Consider the following 20671-nt stretch of genomic DNA (forward strand, 5'->3'; position numbering starts at 1 on the left):
TGAGCGGAGGAAATCTCCAACCCAGACGGGAATCGAGCCCGGGCCCTTAGGATTGACATTCTGTCACGATGACCACTCAGCTACGGGGGAGGGGGGGGGGGCGGTCATCGTTCCCTTGATCAGACGGTTGTACTCCGCATCCATATTGAGAGCATATCGTCCGGGTTCTGAATATTCTGCACTCTTGCTTTCTCTTTCTTTCCCCATGTTGTTGTTGACGGTGTTGTTCTTGTTGTCTGTAGACTGGTTTGATGCAGCTCTCCGTGCTGCTCTGTCTTGTGCAAGGCCTTTCATCTCCGAATAACTATTAAAGCCTACGTTCTTCTGAATCTGCTTTCTGTGTTCATCTCTCGTCTCCCTCTCCCCCCTCCCCCTCCCCCACGCACACACACACACACTTCCCTCCAGTACTAAAATGGCAATCACTTGATGCCTCAGAATGTGTCCTATCAACCGATCCCTTCTTGTAATAAGGTTTTGCCACAAATTTCTTATCTCCAAAATTCTGTTCAGTACTTCCTCATTAGTTATGCGCTCTGCTAACCTAATTTTCAGCTTTCTGCTGTAGCACTACGTTTCAAAAGCCTCAATTCCTTTCTTGTCTGAAATGTTATTCGTCCTGTTTCACTTCCACACTTCGCTATACTTGAGACACATACCTTCAGAAGAGAAAATACATAATTGGATGTTAAAAAATTTCTCTTCTTCATAAAGGCTATTCTTGCCGTTGCCAATCTACATTTTATATCTTTACTTCGGCTATCATCAGTTACTTTGCTGGTGAAATATGAAAAGTTATCTACTAACTCAGGTGTCTCGTTTTCTAATCTAATTTCCTCAGCGTCACCGGATTTAATTCGAAGACATTCCACTACCTTTGTTTTAATTTTTTGATGTTCATCTTATATCATCCTTTCAAGACACTGTACATTCCTTTCAACGGTCTTCCAAGTCCTTTGCTGTCTATGAGATGATTACAATGGCATCAGTAAAGCTCAAGTTTTTTTATTTTTATTTATCGTGGACATTAATTCCTACTCCAATTTTTCTGCAGTTTCCTTTGCTGCTCGCTCAGTGCCACAAATTCAATAACATCTGCGCTACGTTACAATTCTCTCTCACTCCCTTTCAACAACAGCTTCCCTGTCCTGCACCTCGACTGTTATAACTGCCGTCTCGTTTCTGTACAAGTTGTAAATAGCCTTCCGGTTCTGTAGTCTAACAACGCGACCTTCATAATTTCCAGTCATCATTATCAGAACATTTACGTAAGTCTGGCCGGCCGGGGTGGCCGAGCGGTTCTGGGCGCTACAGTCTGGAACCGCACGACCACTACGGTCGCAGGTTCGAATCCTGCCTCGGGCATGGATGTGTGTGATGTCCTTAGGTTAGTTAGGTTTAAGTAGTTCTAAGTTCTAGGGGACTGATGACCACTGCAGTTGAGTCCCATAGTTCTCAGAGCCATTTGAACCATTTTTGAACCTAAGTCTGCAAACTCAATAAACATGTTTGACATTCCTGGACCTGTCTTTTAAGAAAAGTCGTAGGGTCAGTATTGCCTCATACGCTCGTACATTTCTCTGAAATTCAGACTGTTCTTCGCGAGGTTGGCTTCTACCATTTTTTCCTTTCTTCTGTAAGGAATTCTTGTTAGTATTTTGCAACCTTGACTTATTAAACTGATCTTTCGGTAATATCCACACCCGTCACAACTTTCTTCCTTTGGAACTGGTATTATTATATTGTTCTTGAAGTCTGAGACTATTTCGCCTGTCTCATACATCTTGCTCACCAAATGGGAGAGTTTTGTCACGGCTGGCTCTCCCAAGACTATCAGTACTTCTCTGGAAATATCCTCTACTCCTGCGGCCTTTTTCGAATTAAATATTTCATTGAGCTGTCAAATTCTTCTAGCAGTATCATATGTCCCATCTCATCTTCATCCACGTCCCCTACCATTTCAGTAACCGGCCGGTGTGGCCGAGCGGATCTAGGCGCTTCAGTCTGGAACCGCGTGACCGCTACGGTCGCAGGTTCGAATCATGCCTCGGGCATGGATGTGTGTGACGTCCTTAGGTTACTTAGGTTTAAGTAGTTCTAAGTTCTAGGGGACTGATGACCTCAGATGTTAAGTCCCATAGTGCTCAGAGCCATTTTGAACCATGTCAGTAATATTGCCTTCAAGGACATTTCCCTTGTAGAGACCCTCTATATACTCTTTCCACCTTTCCCATTTTTGTTCAGGACTGGTTTTCCGTCTGAGGTCTTCATATTATATTTTCTCTTTAATTTTTTTGTAGGTGTTATCTAATTTTCACCCAGTTATACATGCCTCTATAAACCTACATTTGTCCGCTAGCTATTTCGTAGCACTTTACGTAGAAACAGCCATGAAACTTTTTTATAATATAACGTGCACATCCCAGTAGTCAGGATAGTCTATTTTTTAACGCTGCCTAAAAACTGTAGATAATATTCACTACTGCCAATCATTGCGATTCTAATTACTTCTTCTTCTCGTTTCCTCTTATTGAGGTGAGGGAGACCTGTTATTTGCTGCAGCGTTGGGGCCCTTCTTTAGCTAGCTTTTGACGGGGAATTTAACATAGAAGAAGGAGTGGAGTCTCATATCTTGTTCGACAGTGAAAGTTGCCACTGAGTAGGCAGAGAACAGGTGTCGTGTATCATGGAAAGATCGTATTTTAATAGAGACCTTGAAAAAACGTAGAGCATGCAACGTCCGTGTGTTTTAGTAAGTCATGTAGACACTTTTAGAAGCGGAAAAATACTTCGTTTAAAGGCCAAGAGAGCATGCAGATCTAGTGCGCGAATAGAGCTTTCTTCGTAAGCGAGTACTCCTTAACCTAATGGAAGTATCAGTAGCGCTATATGCAAGCTAAATAAATTTCAGTAAGTGATAAAAACGAATTAGATGCGAAAATTTTTAATGTGCTTGCCAACACCGTCATAACTTACAATAAATGGTAAGTAATTACATATTTATTTTCAAGATACCGACCCTTACATTGTCTCTGGATATGTTACATCACTCTGATACAGTCTTTGGTCGTCTCGTGAGTTTGTGTATAAACAGTTTGTCGTTCTGCAGTTTAATCGATATATCCTAATGAAACACCTCCATCCATCCTTTCCTAAAAATCGTGTTTTAAGTATAGTCGAATTTTTTTAGACGTTGGTGTAGTTGATCACGGGATTTTAGCGAGTCTTTGTTCTGAATACTGCAGTATTTTAAGTAGTATTTGTCACCGATTGTATTATTTCTTGTGGTGTAGAATGGGTCAAATGGCTTTAAGCACTATGGGACTTAACATCTGAGGTCATCAGTCCCATAGACTTAGAACTACTTGAACATAACGACATTACACACTTCCATGCCCGAGGCAGGATTAGAACCTGCGACCGCTGCGGTCGCGCGGTTCCAGACTGAAGAGTCTAGAACCGCTCGACCACACCGGCCGGCCCTTGTGGTGTAGACTCTTTGCTCCGCTCCTAAGCTGGTTGCAAAAGAAACGTAATGCGATGACAGTACACATTATCAGATTGCATGCACTTTACATATTTAGTAACTGCTGCAACGCAAAGATCACCTTTTCTTGCATCACTACTGCATTTTGGAATTGAGAAGCATCGTAGGTGGGGTAAGATATTTAATTTGAGCCTGGTTTCATTGTTAATACTGCACTATTGTTGTATGGGGATAAGGAGGCGAGAAGAGAAGGGGAGGAGAGGAGCGGGAGTAAGGAATTTCCATTTGCAATTGCTAATTGATTGATATTATTGTTTGATGATGTCGCTGATCAGTGTGGTGACTTCACGAGCTCAAGGTCACTGATAACGCCATGCATTACGTCCAGGATCACGTACTATCACGTGATCACCTTGAAGGTCTTTTCAAGGAAGCCGCCATAGCATTTCTACTCTGCATACGGCACTGGTGCCTCTACTTCTCTTGCCACACCCAGTTCTGCTCAGGAAGATGTTCTGTCACTGCGCTCTCCTTCGTTAAGACTTGTCTGACTACACTGGCTTATTATACGACAACCAATCACTGTGTTACATGACAGTGGATTGTGGACATACACTTCCACCATTGTCCTCCTTTCGATGAAGGAAACGAATTACAGGAAGGTATTTTACGTTATCAGTGGAATGTAGCACTTTGTTTTCGCTCCTCTAGTGGCGTACGTGGTAGTGTGTCATAATGATTTGACTATCTACTGCGACAATAGATACATATTTCAAATTAAATTTAACTCATAAATTATTTATAATTATTTGTTAATGGTATTTATTTATGTATTGCTTTATTAACTGCGTAATAGTTGTAAGTGCATTGTAATTTCCAGTTAATATTTAAGACCTTATAACTGTTTCTCATAGTACGTTGTAATTAAGTAGTGGGTAGGCTTGTCGGACACATTTAGTGAGGTATCTTTGGAGGAGTAGCACTATTCTGCATCAAGATCTCAAACCAAAGAATGTAGCGTTTTAGAGCAATGGCGTCCGGCGCGAAGTCGACATTGTAACTCATCCCAAAGTTGTTCCATCTGGTTCAAGTAGAACTAGGGGCAGACAACACCATTCGAAGGATGTTACTGCCCATAAACCATTATGTGACAGTGTGCGCCATCATGTGGATGTTCGTCTACTGTACCTAGTACACAATGCTTCAAAATGTGTTCATATCGTTCCTCATTTAGCTTTCTGTTGAACACAGTAAGGAGAGCACAATATAGTCACGAGAATCGCTCTCATACCGTAACATCGACACCTCCGTACCTTACTGTTGGCAGTACATACAATGACAAGTATTACTTAAAATACTGCTGTATTCAAAACTAATACTCGTTAATAACCCTTAGTCAACTACACCAACATCTAATAAATGATTTTTAGGAAGGATGGATGGTTCAAAAAAATGGTTCAAATGGCTCTGAGCACTATGGGACTTAACAGCTGTGGTCATCAGTCCCCTACAACTTAGAACTACTTAAACGTAACTAACCTAAGGACGTCACACACATCCATGCCCGAGGCAGGATTCGAACCTGCGACCGTAGCAGTCGCGCGGTTCCGGACTGCGCGCCTGGAACCGCGAGACCACCGCGGCCGGCAAGGATGGATGGAATAAAGTATGTTTTGTTAGGGGATATATCGATTAAACTGCTGAACGACATACAGTGTTTATACACTTGCAATCTTTGTGGTCCTTTAAACCACGCATTTTTTCTTTTCTAAAAGAGTCTCCGTAACTGATTAAAATATACGCACATTACCCGCTTATCCAGGCAGTCTCCAAACCAAAATACTTCTATCAGATTGCCACATGGGGTAGCGTGATTCATCATTCCTAATTATTCGTTCCCAGTCCAGTGGCGTAGCTGTTTACATCACACCAAGGCTCGTTTTTCACTGACTACAGAAACGAATGACTAATGAGGAGCCGCTCGATCACTCTTTTCCATTATTTTTAACTCCGAATGCCCAATCACTGTGCTAGCTGGACTGCTGGTAGCACTTTGAATGTCACGCGTGACTCCATGCGCCAATTTCACGCGATTTCTTACAGGCACCCTCCGCAGTGATCGATCTGTCACTACATGAACTCTACCTAGCGTTGGCTTAGCTCTTGTTGTTTCCTCCGCGTTTTCACTTCAGAATCACCTCACAAACAGTCCACTTGGGCTGCTTTAGAGGCTTTGAAATGTCCTGTGGATCTGTTACTCAGGTGACATACAGTGATTATTCTACGTTCGAAGTTAATGAACTCTCCTGACCGATCCATTCTGCTGATACTGCTGCTCTACTGACAACACAATACATCCTCATCCTTTTAGACTGGCGCGTTGGTCTCTCGTGACGTCTGGATACTTTTGATCAGATAGTGTATGTTCTAATGCTTTCGACAGTGACGGAAGAATACAGATGGGAAGGTAGAGGGTACTGTGATATTCTTCTTGGATGGAATCTTGATAATTTCTTGTTCCAGGCCACAAGGAAAGCATTAGTGGTCAGGCAGTGGGTGAAGGTATGTGTTGTTATTATGAGAAGCAGTGAGTCAATAATAAGCTTTATGATTAAATGCTATCATGGTGTTCGTTAACTACATTGCGTCGTGGACTTGTGCGTCTAGTGTATGGGGGGGGGGGGGAAGGGGGGGGAAGGGGGGGGGGGGAGGACCCGGTCTTCAACTGTAACTCTGCTTTGCTTACGTGTGTTACTGGTGTTGTGTCTACAGGTGTGCATCGTGCAGAAGAAGGACTGCAAACGCATGTTCGCCATGAAGTACATGAACAAGAGCGCCTGCGTGGAGAGGGACGCGCTGCGCAACGTGCTGCGAGAGGTGGACATCCTCGCCTCGCTGGAGCATCCCTTCCTTGTCAACCTCTGGTTCTCCTTCCAAGGTATGCGAGCCAGCTCACCACCAACGTTAAAATGTACCAATACATGCCAGTGATCAAAAACCAAATATTTTCCTTTAATGTTACCAACTTGTGAAACGTCGATAGTTCACTCCTACCATCTACATCTACATCTACATACATACTCCACAATCCACCATACGGTGCGTGGCGGAGGGTACCTCGTACCACAACTAGCATCTTCTTTCCCTGTTCCACTCCCAAACAGAGCGAGGGAAAAATGACTGTCAGTATGCCTCTGTACGAGCCCTAAACTCTCTTATCTTATCTTTATGGTCTTTCCGCGAAATGTAAGTTGGTGGCAGTAAAATTGTACTGCAGTCAGCCTCAAATGCTGGTTTTCTAAATTTCCTCAGTAGCGATTCACGAAAAGAACGCCTCCTTTTCTCTAGAGACTCCCATCCGAGTTCCTGAAGCATTTCCGTAACACTCGCGTGATGATCAAACCTACCAGTAACAAATCTAGCAGCCCGCCTCTGAATTGCTTCTATGTCCTCCCTCAATCCGACCTGATAGGTATCCCAAACGCTCGAGCAGTACTCAAGAATAGGTCGTATCAGTGTTTTATAAGCGATCTCCTTTACAGATGAACCACATCTTCCCAAAATTCTACGAATGAACCGAAGACGACTATCCGTCTTCCCCACAACTGCCATTACATGCTTGTCCCACTTCATATCGTTCTGCAATGTTACGCCCAAATATTTAATCGACGTGACTGTGTCAAGCGCTACACTACTAATGGAGTATTCAAACATTACGGAATTCTTTCTCCTATTCATCTGCATTAATTTACATTTATCTATATTTAGAGTTAGCTGCCATTCTTTACACCAATCACAAATCCTGTACAAGTCATCTTGTATCCCCCAACAGTCACTCAACGACGACACTTTCCCGTACAGCACAGCATCATCAGCAAACAGCCGCACATTGCTATCCACTCTATCCAAAAGATCATGTTTTGCAATGGTCAGAAACTGCATTTGCATCACGGAGGACAGTGGCTCAAAAACCCATCAAGACATCCTAAACAGATAATCCAGAAACAGGGATCGTTCCTCTGAAAAGAATACGGCCTATTTCGTTCCACAACGTTCACACCGCCTTTGTGGTTTGTTTTCGTCGTTAAACCCGTAAAGGTGATAAAAATTCAGCCCAAAGGAACATACTGCCGAAACTACTGAAGCGCCAAAGGGAATCTTGATTTTCAATGTAGATGTTGTGACAGATAGGTGATACAAAAACAGAAATTGGTAACACATTTCCCTTACTTTCATTCCATAATGCCATAGAGGATCATTTTTCGGGCTAACTCACGAATACAAATTAAAATTTTTAGAGTACAAAAGCTCTTAAAACGAATTATTAGTGGTGTGAACTCATGCATGTCCTTCAAAGCCCCGTTCATGCAACTATTGATGTTGAAACTTCTTCCCAGTATATTTGTTCCATAACGGAATTTGTCATGAATCTCTTTTCTCAAACAAATCTTAGACGAAACGTTTCCTGCGGAAAGGCAACAAGCCCACATTTTCTACTTTAATAGTAGAGACAAAAAAACTGAATAAACATGTTTAATGCAATTTATCTCCTGCCATGTATTTCAGGTTTTTTGGTGTAGGTGTTCTCTCATTATATACAGCTAAAAGTCAAGTATGAAATGAAGGGAAAGAGGGAGACACTTTGTTGGCGTTGGACATGTTCCCTTTCTGCAGTAAAAGGGATTTTCAAATTCATGCTAGGGTTACGTTACGTGTTTTGAAATAAAATTCTACGTGTAAATACCTTTCATTATAATAAAAATTGTTTATTACGTGTTTCTGAATAATATTTGACATTTTTCATGTTTGCATTACTCAGTTATCTCCATCTACCTCACTAGATGCCGTTGTTGTCAGTGGTGAGGTGACAGAATTTCAAAATTGTATCGTGTCTTGAGAGATGTAGAGGAAACATTTCTAGATGGCTTTTGTTGTTATTTATAAGCAGAACAGATATATGGCCTTTCTTTAATGACAGTTTCAAAGGTTGTAGAGCTTGTCTCAGCATAAAAATGTCCTTCATCGAACCAGCAGTATTAATGTCGCACTATGTGGATTTTCAGCTCCAAAGGTCATCTCGTGGCATCTTCATATAGTGATAAACTCTTTCGGGTGTCTATAAACGACTTTACCATAAGAAACATCGCTTCAGCAGAGCATAATTTAGGCTCCCTGGGTTTAGTTGATAAAGAATCTATCCTCATTTGAACAATGGAAAACTTGTTACTGTTTTCTGAGAATTTTTTTTATGAATTTAACATCGTCATCCACTTTCCTTCTCCTACCAACATGCCCCGAATTAGTTCGCCAACTGCTGTTAACAGAAAACTGACGGCGTTGCCAGGCCTGTCTTATAGTGGAAACAGGATTCCTTTTTGTGGTAAACAATGCATTGATCCACTCAGAATCATAACCATCAAAAAATGGAAATTTATAAATTTCAGAATAGCTGCCTTTCTGCAGTTTGCGTTTCACATGTAATTATGCATGCCAAAATGTGTGTACCTATCTGTCAAAGGGGTGATAAAAAAAGGAGAGTAGCTCACAACTCGTGAATACCCATACTTTATTAATCCAATATTTGTGAATGAGAGCACATTGTAACATTCAATAAACTTTACACATGGCATCGAACCTTTATGAAACTTTCTCTTGCTGACAAGTCGCCACATAATTATGAAAGTGAAAAAGGTTATCGCTTACTATATCTTTGCCGTTCATGCTGAGCACTCCCGCATGAAACATGACGTATTAATTTATTATTTCCTTACTACTAACTGTACTCGTTACCCTACGACACAAAGTTCAGGGGACACATCATTAACATTGAGCTGCATGGAAATGAAATTGCAGGGCGAAATTCGCTAGAAGCGTACGCGAAATACGAGCATGTGCACAACAAATATGTGTGAAATATGTAAAATGCATATAAAATATATTTGACATGTGCATATGCAAATAAAGCCACAGGTAAAAATCTCAACCTAAAAATCTGGAACGATTTCAGTCAAATTTGGTATACATATTAATTACTATCAGGAAAAAAAAACTGTTGGAGCAAGAACAACCAGCCTCATTTTGGGGTGGAAGTGGTAACGTGGTGGGGGAAGGACGGAGGAGAAGATGGACAGATAGAGAGGGAGAAGGAGCAGACGGACTGGGAGAAGGGAGGAAGAAATGGACAGAGAAGGGGAGGCAGAAATGGACAGAGAAGGAAAAGAAGAAGAAATGGACTGAAAAAGGAAAGAGAGGAGACGGACAGGAGCAGGAGGGAGAAAGAGATGAACAGCGAGATGGACAGTGGGGAGGGGGGAGGGGGTAAGAGACCACGAACAGAGGGAGGGGGAAGGAAGAGATCGAGAGAGAGTGCGGGGTGGAGGGAATGGGCAGAAAGAGGTGAAAGGAGAAGGTGAACTACTAGAAAACTGAAACAAATACATGAGGGTACTTTTTTAACAAATGATAATTTAACCTAGGGTAAAATGCGGGATGGAGCTAGTCAGTAATAAAGATAACTACAGAAAGATTAAAAGTCAGTTATGTTGTGCAGAAATATGTTCATTATTCAGGAACACACGTTTTACGTACATAGATAGAAGCCGTGGAAAGTTTAGCTGCTGAAACAAGTCTGTTTAAGAGGAGCCGACGGGATAATTTTATTTTCAGTCCAGTAATGTGAGCAGTATAAGTGTTCTAAGTTTCTTAGCCCACTGGACTCGCATTCGGGAGGACGACGGTTCAATCCTGCGTCCGGCTACCCTGATTTAGGTTTTCCGTGATTTCCCTAAATCGCTCCAGGTAAATGCCGGGATGGTTCCTTTGTAAGGGCACGGCCGACATCCTTCCCCGTCCTTCCCTAATCCAATGAGAGCGAGCGATGGCCTCGCTGTTTGGTCTCATGCCCCAAACGACCTAACCCCCCCCCCCCTCACCCACCCCCTTTGCGTATCGGATCCTGGTACAAGGTGCAGGAAATCTTCGTGCTCGTATTGTGAAGGGCTGCAAATCCACACGGAATATTCCAGGGATAGATCAGTGCGTCTGGAATCCAATGCGGCGGATTGACACATGTGTCAATGCAAGCGGAAGGCAATTTAAAAATTTTCTGTAAGAACTATTTTCATTTTCTATTCCCTCCTGCTTTCCACGATTGACTTACAGTGAATAACTGTAGAAAACGAATCCTAACGCGTAATTAATGGGTTGGCAGACTTTTTCTAACTATGTGGAATATGTCTTTGAAGTTTAGCCAGTGCCTGTCTTTAAGCATATAGTGGTAGTAACGATGGTACTGATGGGTCGTTTGAAGTGATAGCGTTTTCGTATCAAAAATAGTATCAGGTATCCCAGTTTTCTTCGAAAGTAACCCCATTAGCTTAAGGTGTGGGTTACTGTTCCTTGACCCATCACTCAGTGTAGACATAAGTTGTCAGTTTGGACCAAGCCACACGCTCAGAAGACCAGTTTAATGAATCCTTACACACGTTGCAGAGCTAACTGATTCGTATGGGAGAGTATGGGGCATTAACATGCAATAGCTATAACCCCCTATATAGTGGGATGTCGGCAAGAAATTTTAATATCAGTTACAAAGAACTTATAAGGCACTGACGAATTAATGTATCAAGAACATCTAATAAAAGAAAGTCAGCAACACACTGGGATACAGACATGGCAATCTTATGCCATAACAACACAAGAAAGAGAACGCTCTCTATACAACATATGCAGATATAAATATTTCTGTTTTGCAGTTCAGGCCACTGAAGATGTCTAGTATTAATAAGTGGGACATGTGTGATTAACGTAAATAAAACATTCAGTTGCAAAATACAGAAATTTTTATGAGCTGTACGATAAATCATAACCGAAAAAATAAATATTATGTAGATATGTGGCGGTATGAAATCACACTGGGCCAAAGAAATCGTTATACAGAAAGTGGATATATGAGCGGAAGCGAAGGCTCATGGAAAACCTGAAAATCACATCTGCAATCATGTGAATTTGTTAGTGTTAGTTAAAATCAATACTGAAGCGCATTAAGTTCTCGTTACGGAGAGTCTGCTGTCTGACCCAATGAGAATGCCGTAGAAGAACAGTTATGTCATAAATTCAATAATAATTTCTATTCGTTTCTAAGACGGTTCTGGATAAGTATTGCAAGGACAGGATAATGGGTGAATCCAAAATCACAGATATTTTGTTCGCATTAATGGATAAACACTTTAAGTATCATCTAAATTCTTGATCATGTTCGCTGCAGTTTAAGTTTAGTTAAGAACTGTTATGTGATGGGCACGTCACAGAAAAATTTAAATCGAAAAAGTAACTTAATACCGCGACTTGTTTAATATCAGCTACAATAATAAGTCACGTAACTTTATTGAGAATTCAATTAATAATTATAAGGAAAAAAGAAGGAAAGAATGATAGAACTCTGTTGCTTCACTGTTTGGCTGCAGTTTGTATCGTACCTCTACACGACATGGCTTCGCTGAAAGCTGCATCGGAATTTCATTCGGGCGAGTCAACACAGTAGTTGTGCGATGCGCATATTGTGCCAAACTCGATAAGAGGCTGCATTGTGACAATTCAGTTCGCGCGTCGTATAAACAGTTTGGATAAACTTGGTGGCTGAGCGAACGGAAATGCGAAAATCAAGTGACATTTAGACAACTCGAAACAATGTGGAGAGACCGGGAACATGCACTTGTCTGTTGCTCACAAAAGCCACACGTGACTACAAGAAGCTATATGACGGTTCCAGAAACAAGAGTGTAGTGAGAGTTCCACAAGCATTTTCGCTTCAAACCCCAGTATTTTCATTTAGTACAAGAAATGATCGAACACTACTTGTAGAAAGCGTTCATTTTTGTTTTGAGTAACAACACAAATTGTTGGTTAATGGAGCATTTCAGAGTCGGAAATACTTTTTAAATCAGCGCCGAAGAAAATTACATATTTTAAGTGGAAAATCTGTTATGTGCTGACACAACTTAATGAACGAAGTACAAGAACTTAACACAGCAGACAGGACTTGTATAGCTAATATTGAGCAAGTGAAAAGAACACTGTTTGGCACAGCCATGAGAATTGCTGAGAGTTGAACTGGGCCCCAAAACAGCACCTCACGTATGTGCATACGCGAGAGCGACTCCGTAGTATAGCCTTCGTAAGAGACACAAAATGAACGAATAAATTGGCGTAAGAGAACTAAAGGTGGGACAAAGTAAAGCGTGATCAAAATGTCTTTTTTATCGGCAACTCAAACTGCATTTACTCATTAACCCTCGTAATATAGTTGAAAATATTGAAAAATTGTTTATTATTTTTAATGTCATCTTACACCAGATTCGGCAGTTGTTTTAAATTTTTCAGTAAAATATAATTCTTAGTAGTGATCGTGACTTTTCACAACAATTCTCATATTCATATTATCAGGTTCACAACAATTGTCATATTTATAGTAGCAGGTTCAGGACCCTTCATGTGAATATATACATCTTTCAAAAGTATGTTGTGAATAAAAGTCAGCGATAGTCAATGAAATTTATATTTTTTTAAAAATTTTTGTGGCAGTCATGAAGTATCCCTCCACTCGGTGTGCACATTACGGACAATGTGTTGGCATTGCTAAGATTGTGCTGGAAGAAATTGCCACGTTATGGACCTACTTATACCAGATGTGGAAGTATGAAACCAAAATTTCCCTGCAGATGGTGCTAGCCGTCAGTATAGGGCCCGTGAGACCGTGTCTGCAGCGGCATATACTTCCTGTAACGGCTGACGACCAATGTCAGCACACAATAGACCAAGTCCCATACATCTGTATCTGTTTAAAACCAATAAACAAGTCACGTTTTGTGCCTACGAACTACGATTTGCGGACAGCATTAGTTTTCTGTTATCACTTGCAGAAAACTGCTATAGAATCGCATCGAACGCTTGTCGAAGCTTTTGGCGATCATGCTCTTGGGAAAACACAATGTTTCCGGTGGTTCAAAGAATTCAAAAGTGGTGATTTTGACGTGAGAAACGACAATCGCCGGACAACACCGAAAAAAGTTCGAAGACAACGACTTGCAAGCTTTATAGGATGAAGATGATACTCAAACGCAACAGGAACTTGCGGAACAATTGAATGCGACGCGGAAAGCCGTTTCACTTCGGCTGAAAGCTATGAGAAAGGTGCAGAAAGTGGGAAAATGAGTTCCCCATTAACTGAAGCATAGGCAGCAAGCATATGGAAAGACCACTTGTGAAATGCTGCTCGCCAGATACAAAAGAAATTCGTTTTTCCATCGAATAGTGACAGGTGATAAAAAAGGGATATATTTTGAGAATCCTATGCGTCGTAAATCATGGTTGAATCCAGGCAAACCATCGACATCCACTGCAAGACGAAATCACTTTGGAAACAAGACAATGCTCTCTGTTTGGTGAGATCAGAAGGATGTGATCTATTACGAGCTGCTGAAACCTGGTGAAACCGTTAACACTGATCGGTACCAACAGAAAATGATTGATTTTAATCGAGCATTACGCGAAAAACGACAGAAATATAGAAAAAGGCAACGCAAAGTCGTATTGCTCCAGGATAATGCCCCGTCACACTTGCAAAACGGGTCAGGGAAACGATGTAGGCTTTCAGTTGGGAAATACTAGGGCATGTGGCTTATTCTCCAGACTTGCCTCCGTCAGATTATCATCTATTTGCGTCACTGGGACCTCCTCTCGCTGAACAACGCTTCAATTCGTATGGAAATGTACGAAAATGGCTCGCTGACTGGTTCGTTTTAAAAGAAGAACTGTCTTTTTACATAGCATTTATAGCCCGGCGGAGAGGCGGGAGAAATGTATAAATAGCAATAGAGATTATTTTGAGTAAAATATTGTTTATCAGTTTCAAACAAGAGACGTGTCATTATTGCAACCAAATTCCGGTTTCATACTTCTACATCTGGTACACCAGCACCTATTTGAGAAGTATATTGTTAATGAAAGTTAGTCCGCCTGTTTAGCTGGGTGGTACCGTGCTTACCTCTCATGCAAGCGGGAACGGGTTCGGTTACCGGCCGGGTTGGAGATTTTCTCCGCTCGTGGACTGGATGTTCTGTTGTCCTCATCATCATCATTTCATCGTCATCACCGGCATGCGAGTCGCCCAATGTGGCGTCGACTGCAATAATCCGAACTTCCCCTCCTGGTCAGCAATGCCACACGCTCATTTCCAATTAGAGTTAACAACAACTAGCGAAATTTGCTTCTTTTTTAATCTTTATGTGTTGGGCATAAAGAACTCGATCCTTCGTTGGTGTTACACGTTATGCCTTGGTACTGTTAGGGTTACAGCAGTTCTAAGGATTTTGATGAATGTTGGGATATCATTCAAACTTATTCAAATGTCCGACATGCTTCTGTAGCCTCGGAAGATAGACTCTCTTCTTCAGTTGATTGCTTCGCAAGAAGGACATCATGCTTGCCGTCGCAGATCTACACTGAAGCGCAAAAAAAAAACAAAAAAGAAAACAACAACTAGTACATGCATAGAAACTCAAACACAGGCAGAATACGGCGCTGTGGTCGGCAACGCCTATGTAAGACAAAAAGTGTCTGGCGCAATTGTTAGATCAGTTACTGCTGCTACAATGGCAGGTTATCAAGATTTAAGTGAGTTTGAACGTGGTGTTACAGTCGGCGCACGAGCGATGGGTCACGGCATCTCCGAGGTAGCGATGAAGCGGGGATTTTCCCGTACGACCATTTGACGAGTGTACCGTGAATATTAGGAATCCAGTAAAACATCAAATCTCCGACATCTTCGATATCTCTGCGGCCGGAAAAAGGTGATGTCAGAACGGAACCAACGACGAGCGAAGAGAATCGTTCAACGTGACACAAGTTCAACCTTCCTCCAAATTACTGCAGATTTCAATACTGGGCCACCAACAAGTGTCTGCGCGCGATACATTCAACAAAACATCGTCGACGTGGGCACATTAATAATATTAGACATGTCAACATTAATACTATAATCAGTTTCGACAGCAATAACAGTCTTATATCGACAAAGCTCTTCCATCTGGTCTACAAGATGTATGAGACAGGCGAGATACCAACAGACTTCAAGTGGAATGTAATAATTCCAATTCTAAAGAAAGCGAGTGCTGATTCCTTTGAAAGGGCACGGCCGATTTCCTTCCGCATCCTTCCCTCACCCGAGCTTGCGCTCCGTCTCTAATTACCTCGTTGTCGACGGGACGTTAAACACTAATCTCCTCCTCCCTCCTCCTCTGAGTGCTGACATGTGTTACAATTACCGAATTAACAGTTTAATAAGTCATGGTTGCAAAATATTAACAGGAATTCTTTACAGAAGAATGGAAAAACTGATAGACGCCGACCTCGGGAAAGATGAGGTTGGATTCCGAGAAATGTAGGGAAAAGTGAGGTAAGTGACCCTACGACTTATTTTAGAAGATACGTTAAGGAAAGGCAAACCTACGTTTACAGAATTTGTAGACTTAGTGAAAGTTATTGACATGTTGACTGGAATAATCTCTTTCAAGTTCTAAAGGTAGCAGGCGTAAAATACAGGGATCGAAACCTATGTACAACTTGTACAGAAACCAGACTGCAGGAAGAGTCGAGGGGAATGAAAGGGAAGCTGTGGTTAACAAGGGAATGAAACAGTGCTGTAGCCTACATCCGATGTTGTTCAACCTGTACAATGAACAAACAATAAAGGTAACTAAAAAAATTAGGAGTAGGAATTACAGCTCCCAGGGAAAAGATACAGAAACTCTGAGGTTTCCCGATGACATTGTAATTCTGTCAGAGGTAGGAAAGTACTTGGATGAGCAATTGAACGGAATGGAGATTACCTTGAAAGGAGGATGTAAGATGAACATCAACAAGTGCAAAACAGTGGTAATGGAATTTAGTCGAATTAAATTAGGTGACGCTAAGGAAGTTAGATTAGGAAACGAAACACTAAATCAGTAGATGGTTTCTGCTGTTTGGGCAGCAGTAGAATCCTTAGAAATGTGGTGTTGCAGTGGAATGTTAGAGATTAGATGGCTAGATCACATAACTAATGAGGAGGTACTGAATAGAATTGGGTAGACAAGGAATTTGTGGCACAATTTGACCATAAGAAGGGATCGGTTGACAGGACACATTCTGCGACATCAAGGGATCACCAACTTACTATTGGAGGAACTTTTGGGGGCTATGAATCGAGAAGGAAGGCCAAAAGATGATCACAGTAAGCAGATTCAGATGGATGTAGGTTGCGTAATTGTTCTGAGATGGAGGGGCTCACACAGGATAGAGTAGCATGAAGAACTGCATCAAATCAGTCTTCGGACGGAAGACTACAACAACAACAACAACAACAATAACATCAACAAAAGCAACAACAACAAAAACGTCGAAGAAGCGACGGAGTTCACTCTGTGTTCGCGTAAACAAGTGTAATTTCATGTGCACTAGGTTTTCATATTTTTTCTGGAACAAATTTTTCAGAAATAAATTAAAAATTGTTTCCATCCCTTGGTTCTCATAACTGTTTTCTGGAGAGTTCTGTTGGTTGTAAGGTACAAACTGGAACTAGAAATCCCGTCTCCAACAGTCCAAAAGTGCCCCATTACCATCTCACCTGGTGATTAGCTGATAAATGTCTCACTTTCGAATGAGTAATTAATCGATGTGTCCATTCTAGAAAAGGAAAATTATAAAATATGGTTACTTTTTAAAATTGTTGAAGGATTTTCACCAAGGAAACCGCAGAGTGAAGCAGAAAGATATGTCGCCCTTTGTCAGGGCGCAGTTCGTATAGGAACAACACGGAATTCTGAGGAGATGTCGAGGAACTAAGTGAATGTGGGCAGGCTTCAACCCTGTAACGAGCGCGGCGGCGACGCTCGTGGGTAGTGCGTGTTGGGAAACTATTTGCTCAGATTGATACTGGAGGTACAGAAAATCAAAATAAACATATTTCCATCAGGAATATATGGTCTCTGAAGTCATCTTGTGATGTTAGGAAACATTTTGTTAGTGGCGCTGACGAAGTCGCTGACTGGCAACGTGTACTGTCATATCAAAATTGCTCTGTGTACGGGTGGTTGGCTCTGAGGTCCTCTTGGAAACACAGAGATTCATTCGCAGTCATGGCCGCCTTGTGACAACAGTGAACATGGAGCGTTTTACGTGTTATGAAAGGGCTGAAAGTCGGCCGCGGTGGCCGTGCGGTTCTAGGCGCTGCAGTCCGGAACCGCGGGACTGCTACGGTCGCAGTTTCGAATCCTGCCTCGGGCATGGATGTGTGTGATGTCATTAGGTTAGTTAGGTTTAAGTAGTTCTAAGTTCTAGGGTACTGATGACCTCAGAAGTTAAGTCCCATAGTGCTCAGAGCCATTTGAACCACAGGGCTGAAAGGCATCTGGTATATGCGTCTGTTTAATGGAAAGGGACGAGATCCAGTGCAAGAGAGTCGACAGCGCTTTCCCAACCGCCGATTTTCGCAACACCTAACATTCGGTCGTCTGCATCGCCTACTACATAAACAGGCTCTTTCCGCTCAAGTATGCATGATACAGGTCAGAGTCAAACAGTGTGGTTCAAATGGCTCTAAGCACTATGGGACTTAACATCTGAGGTCATCAGTCCCCTAGAACTTAGGACTACTAACGTAAGGCCATCACACACATCCATGCCCGAGGCAGGATTCGAACCTGCGACCGTAGCAGCAGCTCGGTTCCGGACCGAAGGGTCTACAACCTCTCGGTCACAGCGGCCGGCTCGAACAGTGTGATCTCCCGGAATGGAAGACGAGATTCTGCGACATGTTGAAGGCACTCCATCTACAAGTACACGACACACATCCTTGGCGTCGAACATAGCCTTGTGTGGAATGTTTTACGTGACCAGCAGATTCGTCCTTTCCACCACCAGCGCATAGCAGTACTAGCACTTATAGATTTTCCCCAACGCGTGCAGTTAGCGCAACGAGTTTTACAACAGAGAGCACTTAGTACAATGGTTTTTATAACGAATTGCCCTGCGCCCTTGATTTCCAGACGAGGTTCTATACACCGATCAGAGTTCGTTTACTCGTGAAAGCTCTTTCAAAATCCACAGTTCGCATGTTTGGGCATATGTGAATCCACGATTTACTCAACGTAGTCCTCATCAACAACGATTTGGTGTTGATGTGTGGGCCAGCATTCTCGGTGACAGGAAGACTGGAGCATACAATGTTCCGTTCCTCCTCAACGAATGGATATTTTCAATATTCGTGGAACTTAATGTTGCCGGAACTGCTTTAGGATTTACCTATGGATGTTAGACAGAGGACGTACCTCCAGCACGACAGTGCGCCAGTCCATTTCAGCATCGCTATGAGGAATCATCTGAGAGCCACCTTGTTAAATCGATGGAGGACATTGTGGCCTGGCCTCTCAGATAGTCTGACCTCACGTGTCTGGGTTTTTTCCTCTGCGGGGCATATGAAGTAGTTGGTACATGAAACCGTTATGGGAACAGAAGAAGGCTTCGTCGCCAGAAGCGCCGTCGCTTCTGGTGCGCTTGCGCACATGCCGGGAATCTTCAAACGGAGAGTAAAATCAGTGGTCCGACGATGTACTGCGTGCATACGAGCCAATGGTCGCGCTTTCGAGCAGTTCCTGTGAATGCCGATGCTGCGATTAGCATGCTAAACTACCTTCTGTGTAAATCGTTCCAAGCAGTAGATATTCGGGGACTACGTGTAAAATAACTAAAGACGAATAGTTTCGGAACACCGTGTGTATTATCACAACCGATCGAGCATTGCTTGCCACAGTGGAGTTCCATCGTAGTAGCTGCAAATGACTGTTTCTACACTTTCTTGTATGTGGTTACGCCAATAAGTGAGCACCATATTGAAAATCAAAATAAAATTAAAAAACACAGCAGGCCTATGTGTGGACCAGAAACAGTATCTGCATTCATACGAAATTTCTGCAAAAATCCCTCTCTCTCTCTCTCTCTGTCTCTTTCTCTCTCTCTCTGTCTCTTTCTCTCTCTCTCTCTGTCTCTTTCTCTCTCTCTCTGTCTCTTTCTCTCTCTCTCTCTCTCTCTCTTTCTCTCTCCCTCCCTCTCTCTCTCTCTCTCTCTCTCTCTCTCTCTCTCTCTCTCTCTCTCTCTCTCTCACACACACACACACACACACACACACACACACACACACACACACACACAAATTTGGGTTGAGAAATTTCTGAGGCTAGGTGGATGTACCATTGTTAAGACATACATCGAAGGAAGGAAATAAAAACGCTAACGGAACAAACACAGCACAAAATATAACTTAAAGATGCACAAAGGAATGATGAACGTATTAAAAAGGAGAAGAGTGACTAGCATTCATCAACATGGGGCTCATACAGCAGAAGTAGAAGCGAAAGATTTCTCGATTCGGGAAACTGCGAGCGATGGAGTCGTATACAACATGACATCTGGAAGCCTAGTTCGGTCCTGTAGGCGTGCTTGGATAGCCAAAGCGGTCAAGGCGACAGCTCACTTAAAGCGGGAAATCTGCGTTAGAGTCCCAGTCCGGCACAAATTATCATGTGTCACCAATAGGTAATATCTTCATACATATCGCAGACCACGTCAGAAAGATTCCGCAATTGCGAATAAATTTCATTAAAGAGGGAAAAGAGTTGTCAGCATTAGAACGATGCAGCAGGTGGAAACTTACTTTAACAAATAAATCCTAGCCGTATCAAATATTGACATGGAGTTGCGTATGGAGTTCCTGAAAGCGTATGTCTAGAATACAGCTGGCGTATGAAAGAGGAAGTGCACTACTGGGAGGCAGGAGGCTAGGAAACTGTACCCAGCAGAAATGTGGTACCAAGGAGCAGCGTTAGAAGTTGAGTGGACATCTAAGGTAGGAATTGACGATGTACAAAAATAAATACACAGAGAAAGAAGTCTTTGAAACATCTTTCCATCAGAAGTGATGAAGTTGTGTAAGCTGTGACAGGCACCCAGGAACAGTAAATTCGGCGCTGGAAAGCGGATATCTTGTAGGAGTACACTAGAGCATGGAAAACAGGCTGTGGTGTTTATTCATTGTGGTCGAAATGTAAAGACAAAAATCTTCGAAGAAGCAAGGCTGTGGTGAAACACAAG

The 20671-nt window shown here is 42.3% G+C and overlaps 1 protein-coding gene across 1 annotated transcript in view; it reads left to right on the forward strand.

The window, feature by feature from the left end:
* LOC126473909 (serine/threonine-protein kinase 32A) overlaps positions 1 to 20671 on the forward strand; it is a 622586-nt gene that overhangs the window by 343918 nt on the left and 257997 nt on the right. Inside the window, exon 3 of the mRNA XM_050101255.1 lies at positions 6260 to 6425. Within this exon, the coding sequence (XP_049957212.1) occupies positions 6260 to 6425 (166 nt within the window). The remainder of the gene's footprint in view (positions 1 to 6259; positions 6426 to 20671) is intronic.

The sequence above is a fragment of the Schistocerca serialis genome, chromosome 4, assembly GCF_023864345.2.
Source record: "Schistocerca serialis cubense isolate TAMUIC-IGC-003099 chromosome 4, iqSchSeri2.2, whole genome shotgun sequence".
Taxonomy (NCBI): domain Eukaryota; kingdom Metazoa; phylum Arthropoda; class Insecta; order Orthoptera; family Acrididae; genus Schistocerca; species Schistocerca serialis.